We start from the raw sequence: 18,358 nt of genomic DNA on the forward strand, positions 1-18,358 counted from the left end.
AGAAGTGGTGTTGTGGCTCAAGGGGTAGGGAGATAGCCTTGAGCTGAAGAGCTCAGGGACAGCACCCAGGCCCAGAATCCAAACCCCACGACAGAAAGAGAGAGAGGGTGGGGGGGAAGGGGAGGAGGGGAAGAAAGGGAAGGAGGGAGGGAGGGAGGGAGGGAGAGAGTGAGAGAGAGAGAGAGAGAGAGAGAGAGAGAGAGAGAGAGAGAGAGAGAGAGAGAGAGAGAGAGAGCGCGAGCACGCGCGCGAAACTGATTACTCAAGCCAAGAGTGCTGGCTCATGCCTGTAATCCTAGCTACTCTGAGACTGAGATCTGAGGATCATGGTTCAAAGCCAGCCCGGGCACTAAAAAAATCTGAGAGACTCTTATCTCCAATTAACACTAGAAAACCAGAAGTGGTGATGTGGCTCATGGGGTAGGGTGGTAAGCCTTGAGCTAAAGAGCTCAGAGGCAGTGCCCAGGCCTAGAGTTCAAGCCCCATGCCGGAAGGAAGGAAGGAAGGAAGGAAGGAAGGAAGGAAGGAAGGAAGGAAGGAAGGAAGGAAGGAAGGAAGGAAGGAAGGAAGGAAGGAAAGAAGGAAGGAAGGAAAGAAGGAAGGAAGGAAGGAAGGAAGGAAAATAAATTTATAAGACCTTCATGAAAAATGTTAAAAGAAGGAGCCTAAAAGCACTGAAGAAGGCTTAATTAAGTAACCAGAGAGATGGGTGAACCAGAAGCTAGTATTATGCTAGTGTCAACGCTCCATCACACCAATGCAATTCTAACAATTCCAACAGTTGATGAACTTGTCTATAAACTTCCTCAACTGACTCCATAATTAAATATGAAAGTGTGAAGAACCACCAAGAGTGAGGACAATGCTGAGAAAGGATAGAATAAAGGAATGTGCCTGCCAGAGGCCAGGTGTCATTTGCCAAACTAAAGTAATGGAAATTGGGCAGGTGTGAACATAAGACAGGACATGAAAAAGTCAAGTTGTTTTTGTTTTTTCCCCCAGCCTTGGGCTTGGGCTCAGGGCCTGAGCACTGTCCTTGGGTTTTCTCAAGGCCAGCCCTCTACCATCTGAGCCACAGCACCACTTCTGGTTTTTTTCTATGTATGTGGTACCGAGGAATTGAGCCTGGGTCTTCGTGCATGCTAGGCGGGCACTCTACCACTAGGCCAAACTCCTGGCCCCAGAACTCAGTTTTTAATAAACTGAACTGAACCCTTCTCTCTTATTATACACACAGTTTACCTCCTGGATGATTCAAGATGTGAGAGCAAACCCAGTCAGCTGTGGAAGACAACCCCATGAGATGAAAGAGTTGTCTTTGGCCATCTTGCCTCACCAGAACTCTGGTCAGAATGGAAAAGACTGGAACCCTTCAGTACCCGACCACATCTGGATACCAGTAGGTGAGCAGAGCACCCACGCAGTGACAAGTCACTAGGACAAGCAATGTCCAGCCTGGTGGTGAACTATGGCACCTCTGGGAGGGGCTCTGAAGGTTGCTGAACTAAGACACTGGACTCTCCTCAGTTCCCAGAAACACGAACACCTAGAGACCAATGTCCTTCCCACTTTCCAGATAAAGACATGCTCAGATGCTGAGCCTAGAAGCAGCGTGACACTTATCTCCAATTAACCACCAGAACCACCAGAAAAACGCAAGTGGCGCGATGGCTCAAAGTGGTATTAGCCTTGAACTGAAGAGTTCAGGGACAGCGCCAAGGCCCAGAGGGGATGACAAACCAGCTGGATGAGCCATGCCTCCCTTTACCACCCTGCACATACACAAGTGACACGTGACTCACAAACATACTTAAAGACCAGCCAGTCAGCTAGCACCAACAGGATGAGCCACCCCTACACATGCCACAGGGCACCAATGTGTCACCTACGGACTTGGAGGCTCCCCTGTCTGGACCCCTTACAGAATACTCCCTCCCCGCTCCCCGCCGCATTCACAGCCTGCATTGCAGATACAAACCCTGCTCTTACTCACCTGGATTTGGGTCTGTACTTGCTGAGTCCCAGCCAGTTTCTGGGCCTGTGATATGGGTGTAGTCAAAAACTGGGTTTTAAGGGCTGGCTGGGCAGCATATGCCACCTTCTGTTGTGGGCTCTGAGCAGCAATCTGTTGTGCAGTTAGCTGAAGAAAAGAGCAAAGACAGTGGATCAGAGCCACAGTGGATCAGAGCCAGGTAGAGAGGCCAGAGGTATAAAGGTATACCTCAGCGGTATTACACAAGCCAAGCACACACAGGCCTTCAGTTCAAATCCTTGAACCCGCGTAGCCATATGCTGAGGACCCCTCCCCACCACAGAGGTGCACACAGGTGAGACTCTGTGCAGAGGCCCATACCTTCTGCTGGACGGAAGTCTGGCCTTGGGCAACTTGTGGCTGGATGGCTTTCTGCTGCTGCACAGCCTGCTGCTTGAGCTTCAGCAGCTGCTGGACATGCACAGGCTGGGCCACGACGGTCTGCCCTGCAAGAGCAACTTTGTCAGGAGTCAGGCCCAGGGAGGCTCTGCTAAACTGAACTCCCTCCAAACAGGAAATGACGAGCTGTGGAACTGCACTAAGACAGCCAACACCAGCCCAACTACACTTAAGATAGCTTTAGGAATCAGAGAGTGAAATAGAGGCTGGGATAATGTCAGAATGCTAATTTGGGAAAAAACCTAGGCCCTGGAAATCTCTGTGGGAGGTTTAACTAAATGACAGTAGTCCTACGAGTGGGGGTGGAGGGTTGTCAGGACCAGAGGGGTACCCGGCCCATGAGGACAAGCACCTGCTGCTTTCTGAGGCTGCCCAATTGCCACGCTGATGCCTGCGACATTCATGGGCAGGGTTGTGACCCCAGGCGAGGACACGACAGCTGCGGGGACAGACACCACTGGAGGCTTCGCCAAGGCTACCTGAGCTGGCTGTGGGGTCTGTGTTTGCATCTGCCCTTGTGCTTGAAGCTGAGAAGTGGGAACCCGAGTCTAAATGGTAGAAAAAAGAAAAAAAAAAAAAAAAAAGGAAAAAAATTCATATCACTTTCAACATTTCTCAACAAGACATGAAGCCGCCATGAAAACTGTACAACGATTAATAACAAAGTTACAAGGTGGCAGTGTCACTGGGCGGGGTGGGGGGGGGAGGGAAAACCTACATGCTATAGAAAATAAGGAGTCATGAGGCTGGCCAGGCTTCTTTGCCTGCCATTAACCAATGCCAGAGGACAGGATTCACCTAATAGCCAGGCTCGTCAGCCTGGCTGCCATAGTCTCACTTCTACACACCAACCTCTCTGCACCTCACTAGTTAACCCAATCAGGCCCTGCGTGTACCCCGTCCCCTGACCTCTCCCGCCCACTCATCCCTCCAAGACCACAGCCAAGACCACTGGTTGTCTACCATGCTGCACCTGAGCATGCTTCTCCTTCGATTATGTTTTGAAGCTGCCTGGGGAAAGTTCACCTCGCTTCTAAGCCTACCAGGACATCTGTATCTGCAGGACAATCAACAGCATCCCACTAAAATGCAGAGGTGCTGCTGTTTTTGAAAACAAACATATCTACCAGGACTTACAAGCCGAGCCACCTGGAGGTTGGCCACTGTGGTGCCGGTGAGCAAAGCCCCAGGTCGTGGGGCCGTGACCGTGGTGAGCTGGGGGCTCTGCTGCTGTGGGGGCTGTGGGGCTTGCACTTGCACCTGTGCTGGCGGCTGTGGTCCAGGCTGAGCCTGTGGTGGTGGAGGCTGTGGTGGCAGCTGCATCTTTTGCTTCTGCATCTTGATGATGTGCTCCTGAAACCCAAATAAGGCACAATCTCTTTCAACTCAGTTGTTCCTTTGCCTCCCTCCATGAAGTAACAAGGTGCGTACTCACGGATACAAATCTCTCTGATGGCAAAGTGGCCACTTACTAGAAATCTGCATTTCATCAAGGAAACTAGTTGATTCTGACAAATCAAACCAGCAAGTTCATAGCCAATTTTGTAGATTTTTATCTCTCACAAATCATTTTAAATACGGAGCTGTTGAACTTATTAATATAAACCTCATATTTTTAGCTCAAAAGTATTTTTTAAAAAAATAAATGGCGGGACCGGGAGTTTGGCCTAGTGGTTAAAGTGCTTGCCTAGCATGCACGAAGACCCGGGTTCGATTCCTCGGTACCACATACACAGAAAAAAGCTGGAAGTGGTGCTGAGGCTCAAGTGGTAGAGCTCTAGCCTTGAGAAAGTCCAAGGACAGTGCTCAGGCCCTGAGCTCAAGCCCAGGACTGGTAAAAATAAAATAAAATTAAATTAAAAAATAAATGGCTTTGATTTTTTTTTTCCCCTTCCTGTCCGCTTGTGGTGCTGGAAATCAAATCCAAGGCCTTGCACATGCCACTGAGATCCATCCTCAGCTTAAGTGGCTTTTTCAGAAGAAAATTTATACTAAGTTGTTCTCGGCTATCTTATCTTTTTGGATATGAGAAATGAAAATGACTGTTAAATGAATGGAGAGAGTAGGGAGGAGGATAAAGGAACCCAGGTGAACAAACCGATAAGCAGGGCTCCTAGCAGCTGCAGGGTGAGAAATGGTTCTTGAAGCATGTTTGTCACTGCCTGTGTCCAAGCATATCAGAAGACTCTGGCATGGAATAGAGTCAGAGCCTAAGACTACTTACTAGACAATTTCCCACGAACGGGCCCAGAATTCCTGAGCATGGTAACTCTCTAATTTAGCACTACAGAAAGGAATTAAGGTCTTCAGAGCACGATGGAAAAATCTTCAAGCATTTTTTGGAAAATAGTATCTAAGTCCTATCTGGATCAACTTTGATCCAATAAGTTGCATTAAAGACAATAAAACATATTTCCCACCCAAAAGCAATTGCCAGAATTTGGCAAAATACACTTGGAGCTGGGTGCTGGAGGCTCACCCCTAGTTACTTAGGAGGCTGGAACTGAAGATCAGGATTCAAAGCCAATCTAGGCACAAAAGTCTGTTAAGACGCATCTCCTATTAACCACCAGAAAACTGTGAGAAGCCACTAGCCTTGAGCTGAAGAGGTCAGGGACAGTGCCCAGGCCAAGAGCTCAAGCCCCATAACCAAACAAAAACACTCTGAATTACACCATGTAACGAGGCACCGCCTTACAGACAGGCCACAAGCACTTACCGGAGCCAGCTTGCCCACGGCTTTAATTTGTGCAGGAGACTGAGCCTGGCCCTGGATCTGTGGAACCTGCACTTGGGAGGTCTGTTGCTGTTGCTGCTGCTGCTGCTGCTGCTGTTGCTGTTGCTGCTGCTGTTGCTGCTGCTGTTGTTGCTGCTGTTGCTGCTGCTGTTGCTGCTGCTGCCTGAGAAGCTGGAAGTGGGCAGGGGTGATGGTTTTTCCAGGAAGCTGAACTCCTGTGGCTGTAAAAGGTTTGTTCGTTAGACTTGCCCATCCTCGATCCTTCTGGGAAAACAGTGGATCCAACACAAACGAACACCAAGTCCCCTTACCTTGGGACACCTGGGTCACTAAAGACCGAGTTGGAGTCTGTACTGGTGTCAGGTTGGTAGTGACTACAGCTGAGGCTGTCACAGAAGTGACTGCTCGAACACCTTGGGTTGTTGCCATGGACACCAGGTCAGTGGTTGCAGTGGCAGGGGAGCCGACTGCTCGTTGCTGGGTATGGACAACTGGGGCAGGAGCGGGGGCTCCAGATGTCTAGGAAAGGCAATCACAGAAATGTATCAAGTTACTTCATGCGGCACTCCATTTGTAGGAGAGAAAAACGTTTCAGGCTCCAGAATGTATGTTCTGGAGCCTGTTTCCCCTCCCCACTCAGGTCAGTCATGGGGCTTGAACTCTGTTCCTCGCAGCTGTCCCTGAGCTCTTCAGCTCAAGGCTAGCTCTCTACCCCTTGAGCCACAGCACCACTTTCAGTTTTCTGGTGGTTAATTGGAGATGAGTCTCGGGGACCTTCCTGTGCCCAGGCTGGCTTTGAACAGCGATCCTCAGATCTCAGCCTCCTGAGTAATAGCTAGGATTACAGGTGTGAGCCACTGCGCCCTGTTTGGAGCTGTTTTTTTCACATAATACTAACAGCATATATTCCACAGAAATTGAAAAGCCAACTGCCCTTAGCTACAGAACAATGCTCTCACACAGTGACCGTATCAACCACAGACACAAATAAGTTCCACCCATGTGTCCATTTCTCCTCACTCACAGACCACTTGAGACCCAGGAGCACAATGGTCCGTGGACCAAGTGGACTAAAAAAAAAAAAAAAAAAAAAAAAAAAAAGAAAAAGAAAGTTCTTTTGGGCCAGGAGCGTGGCCAGGAGGCAGAGTGCTTGCCTAGCATGCACCAAGGCCCAGGTTCAAAGCATTCCCAAAGACAAGGGTCAGGCTCTGGGTCCAAGCCCCAGGACTGGCCAAAAAAAAAAAAAAAAAAAATGCAGCCCAGGCTGGCCTTAAACCCACAGGTGGATGTCACTCTGGCCTAAGGGACCTTGGGCAAGCCTTAGGGAAGTCAGGCCCACCTAGCCAAGCCATCTAGCCAAAACTCGGGTGGATCTGAGTCCTCTGTCCTCCATGCTGAAATCTACTCTTGAGGCAAACGGGGCTTCATTCATTCTTCTTTCCTTTCAATTACGGTCTGACTATCCTCTAATAACAGAGAGAGCTGGAACTGCAGGATTATCAGCTACTTCTTTTACAAAACGAAATAGCATAGCATCAGTACATTTCTTTTTTTGGGGGGGCCAGTCTCGGGGCATGAACTCAGGGCCTGGGCACTGTCCTTGAGCTTTCTCAAGGCACCACTTCCAGCCTTTTCTGTGTAGGTAGTGCCAAGGAACCCAGGGCTTTGTGCATGGTAGGCCATGCACCCAGTCCTATCAGTACTCTCCTTACCAATGGAATACTCAAAAAGCAGCTCACTACCTCAGGATACAAAGGAAGTGGGGACACACAGGTCAACTCACAGCCAAGGCTCCAGGGGCCACAGGTGAAGCGAGGCGCTTGTTAATGGACTGGAAGGCGGCAGCCGGCACACCTGCTATGGTGTTAACAATCACATTTCCACTCACGGTGCCTGCAGAGGAAGTCGTTTGTGAAACAAGAGGAACACCTCCCCTAAACCAAAACCAAAACCAACAACTGCTCCCACTTGAATACTGTACTCTTCTCACCTGCTGGTATGCTCGTCCCAGTAACTGATGTTTTAATGGTTCCGGCCTAGTTAAACAAGAAAACGTGAATTTCAGGCCAAACAAACTTTCCCTGGCACAAGCCCTCCAAAGCGATCCATTTTATCAAGAGCTAGAGCCAAATTCACAAGCAATTACACAACCATCCAGGGCTTCTTCCAGCCTTGCCTCTGCATCCCGTTTCCTGGGCATGCTGTCTTTTGTCACCTGGCCTGACCACACAGGGCTCTGTGCCTCTTTCCTGTGGCTCAGGTCTCAACTCAAGTCTCAAAGGCTCTTCCTAACCAACAAGGCACCATCCAACTTGAGCCCTTTCTGGAGCACTTAAAATGATTTCGGTCTACTCTCTAGTGCTCTTACATGGAATATAAACTCTGAATTCTATCCTGTTCAATGCAGTGGTCTTTGCACAAAGACAGTCTTTAGAAAATGTGTCATTTAAATGAACAAAGAATGTTGTCCAAAGGCCAGGTGCGGTGGCTCTGTTAATCCTAGCTACTCAGGAGGATGAGATCTAAGGATCATGGTTCAAAGCCAGGGACTAAAGTCCGCGACACTCCCATCTCCAATTAACCACTAAAAAACTGGAAGTAGCACTGTGACTCAAGGGGCAGGGTGGTAGCCTTGAACTGAAGAGCTCAGGGATAGCACCCAGGTTCAGAGTCCAAGCCCTATGACTGACTGGAAAAAAAAAATGTTGCCCAACTACATTAAAAATATTCCATAGAGGGCCGGGAGTTTGGCCTAGTGGTTTAAGTGCTTGCCTAGCATGCGCGAAGACTTGGGTTCGATTCCTTGGTACCACATACATACAAAAAAGCTGGAAGTGGTACTGAGGCTCAAGTGGTAGAGCTCTAGCCTTGAGAAAGTCCAAGGACAGTGCTCAGGCCCTGACCTCAAGCCCAGGACTGGCAAAAAAAAAAAATATTCCATAGACACCAAGAAAAGTAAGATCATGTCATTTTCATGAAAATAAGGCAAGCTCAAATAGCCAATGTTGCATGTTCTTGCTCATTTGTGGTAGCTAGACTTAAAGGACATACATATGCCTGTTATCCCAAATACACGTAGACACACACACAGAGAACGTGACCCTAACTATGGGATTCTTTATGAGGGAGAGGAAAAAGAGGAAAAAAAATGATGAAGGGTGACTTTTGAAGACGGCATAAGGAATCCCAATGAAAAGTATTGATCGACAGGGTAACAGATGCGTGGAGAGAAAAAATAGAGGGCTATCTGCTTATAACACACATTCATCTGAAATGCCATGATGAACCCTTTGGTACAGTTAATATACACTGAAAAAAGAATGACAAGAAAGTAATACAGGTTATTCTTGGAGGAGTGGGGAGAATCAACAGGCGGGGAAGAGAGTAAATGACAGTGAATGTGGCTGAAGTAAAGTAAGGTGATAGGGGTGAGTCCCACAGGCTAAACTGAACCTGTGTTTGGAGACATCACTATGAAACCACCTTGCACAACTAACATATGCTACTTTTTTCCCCATCATAGTCAGATATACTTTAAGGAAAAAAAAAAAGGCAGGGAGTAACTCTATGTTTCCTTTTTCCCCACACCTGGCCAAACCCAAAGTGCTTCCTCAATTTGGTATTGAACCTGTTCTCTGAAAGTATGATATTCATGTGTGATTTCTGTCTGTATGACAAGCTAGCTTACCACATGTGACATGCAGTAAAGGAACACTCCAGGACATAGTAGAGGAACACACTAGGGTACTGATGTCACAGTGATAGGTTTTACAGCTTGTCCTTTTTGTTCCTCATGCTTATCTGTGCACTTCACGGCTTGGCTATGTGATTAGGCCCCACGTGTGCGACTCCCTGGGAAGGGGTGGCAGGTCCTCAAAGGGAAGATGGCTGGCTTTAGCCCCGTTTACACACTGGCACAGAACTCCTTCTCGAGGCATCCACACAGAATGAAGGGGATGGGCTCACTTCCCTCATGGTTCTACAGGATCGAGGTTCTTCCAAGCTGCAATCCCTGCACTTCAAGAGCAGCCTACTTCTCCCAACTCACAAGGTGATATGACTCTAAGCCTTGCAGGAGGGTATCAGAGCCAGGTGAAAGCACCTGCTTCCCTGTCTCCTCAAAGAGGGTGATCTGCAGACCATGTCAAGGAACAGGAGCTCTCACCAGCACTGCAGCGCTGCCCACGGTTGTTATTGTAGGCTGCCCCTTTGGTGGGGCCTGTACAGGCTGTGGCTGGGCTTGGGCTGGGGCCTGGGCCTGGGTCTGGACAGCAGGTGGCCCTGCTGGGGGCTGGCTGGCTGCTGCCTGTGGCTGGGGTAGAGGAGGCGGTGGCGGCTGCTGTGGAGGTGGTGGAGGCTGTGGCTGTGGCTGTTGTTGGGGGGGTGGTTGTGCCACAGCTGGCTGTTGTGCTTTCTGCTGATCTGCCAAAGCCTAGAAGGGTCAAGGGAAAAGAGATGCCGTTAGAGGAGGGGGACCAGCCTGGACAAGACTGTATGACTGCAACACAGTCCTGAGAGCACAGCCCACCACCACACACCTTTTTTTCTTTTGCAATTCGCTCTGCACGGAGAGATGCAACCTGAATGGGAGGCAGGGGCTTGTCATAGTTGATTCCACTGAAAGATGAATGCAAAAGTTAAAAATATAGTAGAGTCCCCTCATCTACAGTTTCAGTTACCTGTATCAACCAAGGAACTAAAGTGTGACATGGAAAATTCCAGAACTATAATTTCATTATAAAGCAATTGTTTCTGTTTGCCAATTCCTGACTTGAACTCAGGGCCTGTGCACTGTCCTTGGGCTTTCTGAACCCCTTGAGACACAGCACCACTTCCAGCTTTTTCTATGTATGTGGTACCAAGGAATCAAACCCAGGTCTTCATGCATGCTAGGCAAGCACTCTACCACTAGACCAAACTCCTGGTCCCTATAAAATTAATTGTTATAAAAATAATTTAAGCCTGTGGCTCACGTAGTAAAGCTCTGGCCTTATGGAAAGCCAAAGGGCAGTGCTCAGGCCCGGAGTTAAAGCTTCAGGATTGGCCTTCCCTCCCCCCCTCCAAATTAAACCAGGTGCAGTGGATCACGCCTGTAATCCTAGCTGCTTAAGAGGCTGAGATCTAAGGATCGTGCTTCAAAGCCAGCCCAGGCACTAAAATCCCTGAGACTTATCTCCAATCAATCACTAGAAAACTGCAAGTGGCACTGTGGGTAGGGAGGAAGACTTGAGCTGAAGAGAACAGGGACAGCGCCTAGGCCCAGAGTTCAAGCCCCATGACTGACCAAAACCAAAGAAAAACAACAAAAGCAAAACCAACAAAAAACAAAAACAATTTATTCCTTTTTGTTTTGTTTCACTTGGTTGTTCTGTCAGTCCTGGGGCTTGAGCGCAAAGCCTGGGAAGCTGTCCCTAAGCTTCTTTTGCTCAAGGCTAGTGCTCTTACCACTTGAGTCAGCAGTTCCACTTCTAGCTTTTCTGGTAATTTAGTGGAGGTAAGAGTCTCAATGATTTCCTGCCAGGGCTGGCTTCAAACTAAATCCTTAGATCTCTGTTCCTAACGTAGCTAGGAATATAGGCGTGAGCCACTGGAACCTGGCAATGTATCCGGTTTACAATACACACCGGGTAGTATAGGATCATAACTGTCCCACTCCTTCCAGCCCAGGACAGGGACTGCCCTTAGTCCAGGGTCTACCCACGATAGGCACCTGCCTGTCAGTTACTCAGTCTTGGACTCTTGTCACCAGGCTGACTGTTGCTGAATCATAGGCTTATGTTCAAGTAATTTTTATTTTGTTTAATAATGGCCCCAAAGTACCACTTGTCACGATGCTGGGAATTAGTTTGTGTCAAAGAGATGTTGTGAAGTATTTAAGTGAAAGTGTTAAGATTTTTTTTACTTAGGAAAAAGCCTAACAGCTGAGTATTGGTGGCTCACGCCTATAACCCTAGCTTCTCAGGAGGCTGAGATCTGAGGATCATGGTTTGAAGCCAACCAGGGCAGGAAAGTCTGTGAAACTCCCCCTACAACCAACCTACCCCCAGCCAGTCCTGGGGTATGAACTCAGGGCTGGGCACTGTCCTTGAGCTTTCTTAAGGCCAGCACTCTACCACTTGAGACACAGTATTACTTCTGGCCTTTTCTGTGTATATGATACAGAGGAATTGAACCCAGGGCTTCATGCATGCTAGGCAGGCACTCTACTAATAGGCCATGCTCCTGGTCCCCCTGTGAGACTCTAATGTCCAATTAGCCATCAAAAAGTTGGAAGTGTAGCTGTGGCTCAAAGTGGTACAGTGCTATCCTTGGGCACAAGAAGTTTCAGGGACAGAATCCAGGCCCTAAGTTCAAGCCCCCGGACTGGCACCCACCCACCCATAGCGAATACGCAATGCTATCTGCAGTTCCAAGCATCCACTAGCAGGCGCTGCCCCGCACAGGGCTATGCACCAATGATCCCAGGAAATACCCGCAGTCACCAATGAAATCACAGTCTGTTTCCAGCTTCCCCACCACCGCCTGGACAAGTGCTTCCAACCGACATAAAAACACGCCTCTCTCACAAGTACCCCAAACACCATGCTTTTCACCTGCTACATGGCAGGCGTGAGTCCATCTGTGTGGGACTTCTGCCAAACCCACCTCTGGCTCCTATTCCTGGCCGCATGGTTTGCTATGTCCACAGGGAAGGTCTCCCGTCTAGTTCACACCCTCCTTTCCTAAAGAAGTACCTGAATGACCCCCAGAGTACCTGCAGACCTTTACCCTAACCCACAGTCTGCCTTGTGTGTACGTGCTTCTCCTTGTGCTCAGACATGTCTCTATCTGCTCCCTCTGTGAGGACCACATGCTCCTCTTTCATAGTAGGTAAAAAGAGAAAAGACTAGTGTCTGTCATGCTACTACCTTAGTCTGTGACCAGTCCATGAACCCTGATGATGGACTCACTCACCACTTCACCTGACATGGTCTGATCCAAACCTCTAGAGGCATTAGATCCCTGTACTCTGTGGTACAGATAACAAATGAAAAACACATGGCACCTCAGAAGGCAACCTGCACTGCAAAGAGAAAAGGGCCTGCGAGTTTCAGCAGGATGCCACTCCTTTGGAGGCAGGGTTCTGTGAGGCCAAAAGTCAGGGCCTTGGTTGTACAGGAGGAGCGGCTGGAAGAAGCCACTACAGACTCTCAGCAGATGCTGAGCGGCCTCACCTTGACAATGACTGGTCTTGCAGCTCTGTGGAAAGGAGGTCTAGAGTCCAGAAGGAAACGGGTGACTAAACAGGGGTGACCAACATGACCATGGCAGTGGCGGAGCCTGAGCCAGCGTACACAATATGGTCAAACCACATGCTTAGCACTCAGATTCCACAACTCAGCGCGCTCTGTTTCCCTTCCCCTGGTTTCACTACCCAGTGACTAGTACACTTTTCCACATGTCTGTTGTTTGGCCTGGCCATCTTGACAGCAGGAGACCTCAATCTCCCAGGCCCAGGTGCCGCACCACTCCTGGTTGGGCTTGGGAGATACTTGCCATTGGTATGGGAAGAGTTCACTGAACTTATTGCACTTTCCTGGACATGAAGACAGACACATTTCAACAGAGAAAGACATGCGTCACACACAGAATTACCTTTCTGCCAACACTGAGGCGTGCTTGGGGTTCTTCTGAAAGGGGTTCATGCCAAGCCTACAGCACAGAAAAGGAGACAGCAATTACAAACAAAGGAAGCAGGTAAGGAAGGCAAATCCTCAGCACCCAGCCTCTCCTTCCTCACAGCCACTACAATCCCAAGGAGAAGAGCCTGAACGCACAGAGGTTTGATGGGAGGGCTCCTCTTGCCAGCAGTCATCTTCATCAGGTCAAAGTGGTTCGTATATAGCTGGGTGTGTGTTGCATTCTCATCCTGAGCGTAGATCTGGCTTGTGCGGAGTGGACGGTTGTTCTTACTCTGAAACAAAATGGACAGGAACCCATGGAGACTGGACCATAGGCTTGACAGCTGACTGTTTGGGAAACAGCGTTCATTGACTCTTGGAAACCTGCGGCTAAGCCCCACATGGCTCTACCCATTTCTGCCCCATCCCTTCTTCTTGTGGCTGCCCTTTGCTGGCAGCTGGCATGATATCCCTTAATGTGTGGGAACCTTTGTCAGGTGAGCCTCACGGTGACCCCAAGGGGAAACTTATTCCATCCGCTGAGGAGAGAAAGGTTACACCAAGCACTTGGGTCACACAGCAGGTAAGGGGAGGAGGGCAGCTGTAAGAAAGCCCATGGGGCATGAAGTGGGCAGTGCCAAACCCCACAGGCCCCTCCTCTTTCTACCCACAGTAGAAAGGTGACATTCAGGAACTGATCTAAGTATGCCTCCTGGGGACAATGGCTTTATTTGTGCCTGGTAATCTCTCCTGTATAAATCCCATAACTAAACAAGGCTTAGTTCAACTACTGCCTACTTGAGAGCATACTCGCTCCAAAGCCACCTTAGCATTCCATATCATTTAAAAGTGACTCCCTCACCTATGGAGAGAAGCATGGTATCAGATCTGTGGAGGTCACAAAGGTCAGTAAGGAGGTAGGTGAAGAGCTCAGAGCTCTTTCTGTTTCTCAGTATCTCTACACTCTGACCAATCCATACCTGGAGTCCCTGCCAGAGTGCAAGCAACACAGTGCACGTCAACACAGTGACACAGTCCCAGTGTAGGTGTGCTGTATGTATGCATGCACACACATGTGGACACACAAGTAGTCTCTTGCTACAGAACTGCTTTAACTTCAGAGGGAATGTCAAGGAAAATCAGAGGAGAAAACCAGTGTGCAAGGTGACAGCGTCCACTTTCTGAGCATTGTTCACTATATGGAGCATTCATTCGCCTATGAAAACAGAACCAGGCAAAAGGGAAGCAGGAGCAAGAAGAGTAATGTCAGGTGCATTAGGTACACCACTGGAGAAGGCCCAAGCCAGAGGCAGGAAGGACTCTGTGTTCTGTGAAGGAACCTGTTAGCTTTGGTGGTGACTGGCTCTCGGGCTAGGTACAGGCTGTCCTACCCACAGCTGCTACTACCACATGCCCAGCTACCATGGTTCAAGGCCTCAACAGGGCGTGAGCAACTGGGAAGATGTCCCCTACAGGACTGAGAGCTGTGGTATGGTCCCCTTAGGTGAAGAAGCCAATCCTCTACGTACAGGAATAAAAGGCACTTGATAAAATCTTAGGCTTCGGAATTCTGTGATCACTAAAATACAAACTCATTCTGAATTTCGTTCTATGCTCCTTTCCAGAGGATCTTAAACAAAGCTTTTCAACTCATTCAGAACATCTCCTTCATACCTTATAAATATTTTGTGCCTTTTTCTTTGGATTAGCTTCACAAATCAGCTATAAGAGAAGAAAAAATTTTAGCTTTATTTTTTTTCCATATTAAGGTAACGGCTATTATTATCAATGCTTCCAAAACATAAAAAAGTGAATGTGAGATTTCAGGGAGTCTTAATGTGGAGCACCACAAAATGGTATCATGAGGAAAACTTGCTTTTTTATTCTGAACAAAAAAGCAAACAAATGCTTTATTCTAAGACAAGTGTTTCTGAAATGAGAACTGAGATGACTGAAGGCGTGGTCACAGAGCTGTGGTGTGAACATCACGTGGAGGCATACCAACCCACAATCCTCACAAATTTAACATGGGGACTAGATGTCTGCCTCTGCGGAGATGGCTGTAGCCCCTGTGCTGACAGGACACTGCGGGTGGAGGGGTGGGGAGCACACTCAGAGGGTGCAGGGAGAAAGGCAGTGTTCTTTGCACACTTGCCATGGCACCTGTTACTGGAAGTGGAGCAAGACCCCCCCCCTCCAAGTGTGCATGACATTTGTAATGCTGGTGCGACAGAACCTACAGACTTTGAGCTGAGGAGAGACTAGCAGCTGTGTGGCAAGAGGAGGGAGGTGTGTGAAGAAAGCCAGATGGAGAAATGGAAGGAGACAAATTCAGCTGAGTGGAGAAAAAGCCGACTGAAGGCTTGCATGTCCTGAGCAGCAGAGCTGACTCATTTGGGCCAGGATGCAAACCACAGCCGGCTTCTTCAATGAAAGACACGATGGTTCAGCTGAGCTACAAGTAAACGAACATTGGCAGTACTCATAGTTAACCCTCAAACAGACTTGTCAAACCACCGATTTGGCACCAAACAGCAGAAGTCATCAGAAGATTCTTCTTTAAAAGTAAGCTAATCATTATGACATCCAAAACTCTCTTTAAAATTAAAAAAAAAAAAATTGAGCTGGGGTTGGTAGGGTGTGTTTGCCTAGCATGCTCAAGAAACGGAGCACAATCCCCCATATTGCCAAAAATAAAAACCAAAAGAAAAGCTACAATTTGGGTGATACAGTTTTGCAAGTGGCAGCGGCAGCACAGCTGTTGGTATCAGGTTGGGTCTGCTGCTAACAATCTACCGGGATCCTAACGAGTGCGACATCCATCTCTCCAGGGCTGCATGCCAGGCACAGGGAGACCCGAGGCTCGCTGCATGACGCTGCGGATCCCACCATAGCCCTCAGGGACAAAGAAGCTACCCAGAGAACGCCCAGCAGGACACGGGCCAGCATCACAGGCTGTGAGCACTGCGCAGGCCTTCGTCCTCCCAGGAAAACCTAGGAGGCCAGGCTCACCTTCCCTTCCTCTCTGGGAATGATGACATTCTCATAACGGTTGCGGCACTGCTTGGAAGAACGGTAGATTCGGCTGCAGGAGTTGACAACATCACTGACAAGGTCCCAGTTAGGTGTGTGAGCAGGTGAAACAATTGTGAGGTTCAAGGGCAGCTCAAGGAGCTGCTTTACAGCCTGTAGGACAAGGTTTTAGATCCAACAAGTTAAGAAGTCAGTCTTTCTTCTGTGTCAACAAGAGTCCCCACAAGGTAAGCACATTAGCACGACTCAACAAGCACTTGGATTCTCCCAGAGAAGGTATGAGTGCTTCTTACCTGCAGCAAGGCCCAGTCCTCACCAATGAGCCACTCAGGACTGTCCTGGGCAGGCTCTCCAGAGGGCTTGACGCAGGTGGGCAGAGGTTTAGCAAAGGGTGTCTGCTGCTTCAGCAGCAGGTTCTTCTTCTGCTCTTTACCTTCACGTCGGATCTTCAGCATGCCTGGGGTTGCCCGATCGAACAAGGATCGTGGTGGGACAACTGCCTCACCATGCCGCTGCTTCTTCTTTCTCCCTGTGGCTAAACAGGGGTGACTTCAGAAAAATAAGACCCTGCACCAGCAGGGAAGAAAAGAGGAAACAAGAGAGCAGCCAAAAGGCACTCACACCTTGGAAGCACCCACTAATTACTTTGAATTTACTATTTTGCTTTTTCCTGAGATAGCTGGCCTGAAATACAGGATGATCCATCCTCCTGGCTGCTGGGATTGTAAGTTTACTATTAACAAGAGCTACAGCCATGAACCCCTCACTAGAAATAGCAGGGGAAATGTATATGGTATGAGAGGGGGACTGATGGGGTATGGCTTCCTCTTCTCCACCCCACAGAGAGGAAGAACCATAGCAACTTGGGACCTTCCATTAAGCATAGCAACTCATAAAACTGTAGTCAAAAAGCCAGGGAAGGGGTGACACTGCCCAAGAAGAAATGTACTCTTTACCTGACTTATAACTATAACCCCTCTATACATCACTTTTTGGGGTTTTTTTGGCCAATCCTTGACTTGAAATCAGGGCCCGAGCACTGTCCTTGGGCTTTCTCAAGGCTAGAGTCCTACCACGTGAGCTTCAGAACCACTTCCAGCTTTTTCTAGGTATGCCAAGGAATCGAATCTGGGTCTTCATTCATGAGCACTCTACCACTAGGCCGAACTCCCGGCCCTGCACATCACTTTTATAACAACAACTTAACATTTTTTCAAATAAATAAAACCCCACAGTAACACACCTGAGGGGTCTGTTTTGTGCCGTTTGCGCTCCTTCCTCACATACACAGGGGGAAGCTTAGCTTCTGGGATGGGCGTGGTTTCATACATGAGACACATAACCGAGTCAATGTAGATGTCATTGTCATCCTGAGGAGGAGTAGGTGGGGTCCAGAGCTGAAAAGAGAAAGAAAGTCCCATGAGTGGCAGAGCTGCATGAACCTGGAAGTTCAGGAGCACAGGACGAGGAGCTACATACCGGCATGACTTCTGTCTGTCCATCAGCATCTTCATAGACATATTCCTATGGAAACATGGCCAAATTTAAAACTCAGAATGTCTTGGTCTCATGCTCTAAGTAACAAGTTATGTATTTATACACGTACTAACTCTTCTAGGTGAGTCTGATAAGTATGAGTGTAAGATTCTTTTTTTCCCATGTTTTGTGTTGAGGGTTGACTTTCAACAGATCTCAGTGAGGGGCCCAGAGTTTGGCCTAGTGGTAGAGTGCTTGCCTGGCATGTACAAAGACCCAGGTTCAATTCCTGGTACCACATCCACAGAAAAAGCGGGAAGGGGTGCCATGGCTCAAGTGGTAGAGTTCTAACCTTAAGAAAGCCCAAGGACAGTGCTTGGGCCCTGAGTTCAAGGTCCAGAACTAGCCAAAAAAAAAAAATATCTCAGTGAGGGAGCAAAACTCCAACTGTCTGTGAGATTTTAAAATGAATTTTACTTGCTACTAGCAATGTAACTGAGAAGACCAGCATCTAAGTGAAGATCCCAACCAGCAGGTGAGTTATAAAGAAACTGCTTTCAGAACGTGAGCTAGGTGTGAATACGAATGACAAGCCAAGTGAGCTGAGAATTAACACTTGGGACAGAGGTAGACACAAGCGGTACCATGCAGTAGGCATCCTCCCGCGTGTAGGTGAGGAGCTCGGCCTCTTCCTGCTCCTGCTGCAGCTGGACCTCCCTCTGCTGCAGGCTCTGGGCATTGCGGGACTCCCAGGCTCTCATGGATGTCATCACTATGTCCTGGTAGAAAGAGCATCAGGAAAGACATTTTCCAGATCAGAACCAGAGGGTCTGAACTTCTGCTGGCTGGCTCTTCCTCAGGCATCAGCCATAAAGAATGTCTCACAGGTCTCTCTGTTACACAGACTCGACTTCTTCCTCTCTGTCTCTGATACAGGACCAAGACACTGAGGTTAGAATGGACACCATAGCTGTCTGGGCAAATGTTCCAAGTCCTCCTCCTAAGTGAGTCTCATACTGC

General features: G+C 48.6%; 1 protein-coding gene across 13 annotated transcripts in view; it reads right to left on the reverse strand.

The window, feature by feature from the left end:
- The window catches only part of Ep400 (E1A binding protein p400), a 95,902-nt gene that overhangs the window by 4,746 nt on the left and 72,798 nt on the right, over positions 1-18,358 (reverse strand). For 8 of the 13 annotated variants that reach the window (XM_090320373.1, XM_090320380.1, XM_090320378.1 and 5 more), the window contains 18 exons: positions 17,983-18,117; positions 17,342-17,386; positions 17,106-17,259; positions 16,156-16,397; positions 15,842-16,015; positions 14,504-14,551; positions 12,986-13,122; positions 12,804-12,860; positions 9,707-9,785; positions 9,334-9,600; positions 7,159-7,204; positions 6,952-7,061; positions 5,480-5,687; positions 5,151-5,389; positions 3,569-3,784; positions 2,784-2,979; positions 2,354-2,478; positions 1,994-2,140 (listed from right to left, as the gene is read on the reverse strand). In XM_090320373.1, the coding sequence (XP_090176499.1) occupies positions 1,994-2,140; positions 2,354-2,478; positions 2,784-2,979; positions 3,569-3,784; positions 5,151-5,389; positions 5,480-5,687; positions 6,952-7,061; positions 7,159-7,204; positions 9,334-9,600; positions 9,707-9,785; positions 12,804-12,860; positions 12,986-13,122; positions 14,504-14,551; positions 15,842-16,015; positions 16,156-16,397; positions 17,106-17,259; positions 17,342-17,386; positions 17,983-18,117 (2,625 nt within the window). The remainder of the gene's footprint in view (positions 1-1,993; positions 2,141-2,353; positions 2,479-2,783; positions 2,980-3,568; positions 3,785-5,150; positions 5,390-5,479; positions 5,688-6,951; positions 7,062-7,158; positions 7,205-9,333; positions 9,601-9,706; positions 9,786-12,803; positions 12,861-12,985; positions 13,123-14,503; positions 14,552-15,841; positions 16,016-16,155; positions 16,398-17,105; positions 17,260-17,341; positions 17,387-17,982; positions 18,118-18,358) is intronic. The other 5 variants (XM_090320385.1, XM_090320384.1, XM_090320381.1 and 2 more) reach the window with 2 other exon arrangements.

Source organism: Megascapheus bottae, chromosome 28 (assembly GCF_031878675.1).
Source record: "Megascapheus bottae isolate mThoBot1 chromosome 28, mThoBot2.hap1, whole genome shotgun sequence".
NCBI lineage: Eukaryota > Metazoa > Chordata > Mammalia > Rodentia > Geomyidae > Megascapheus > Megascapheus bottae.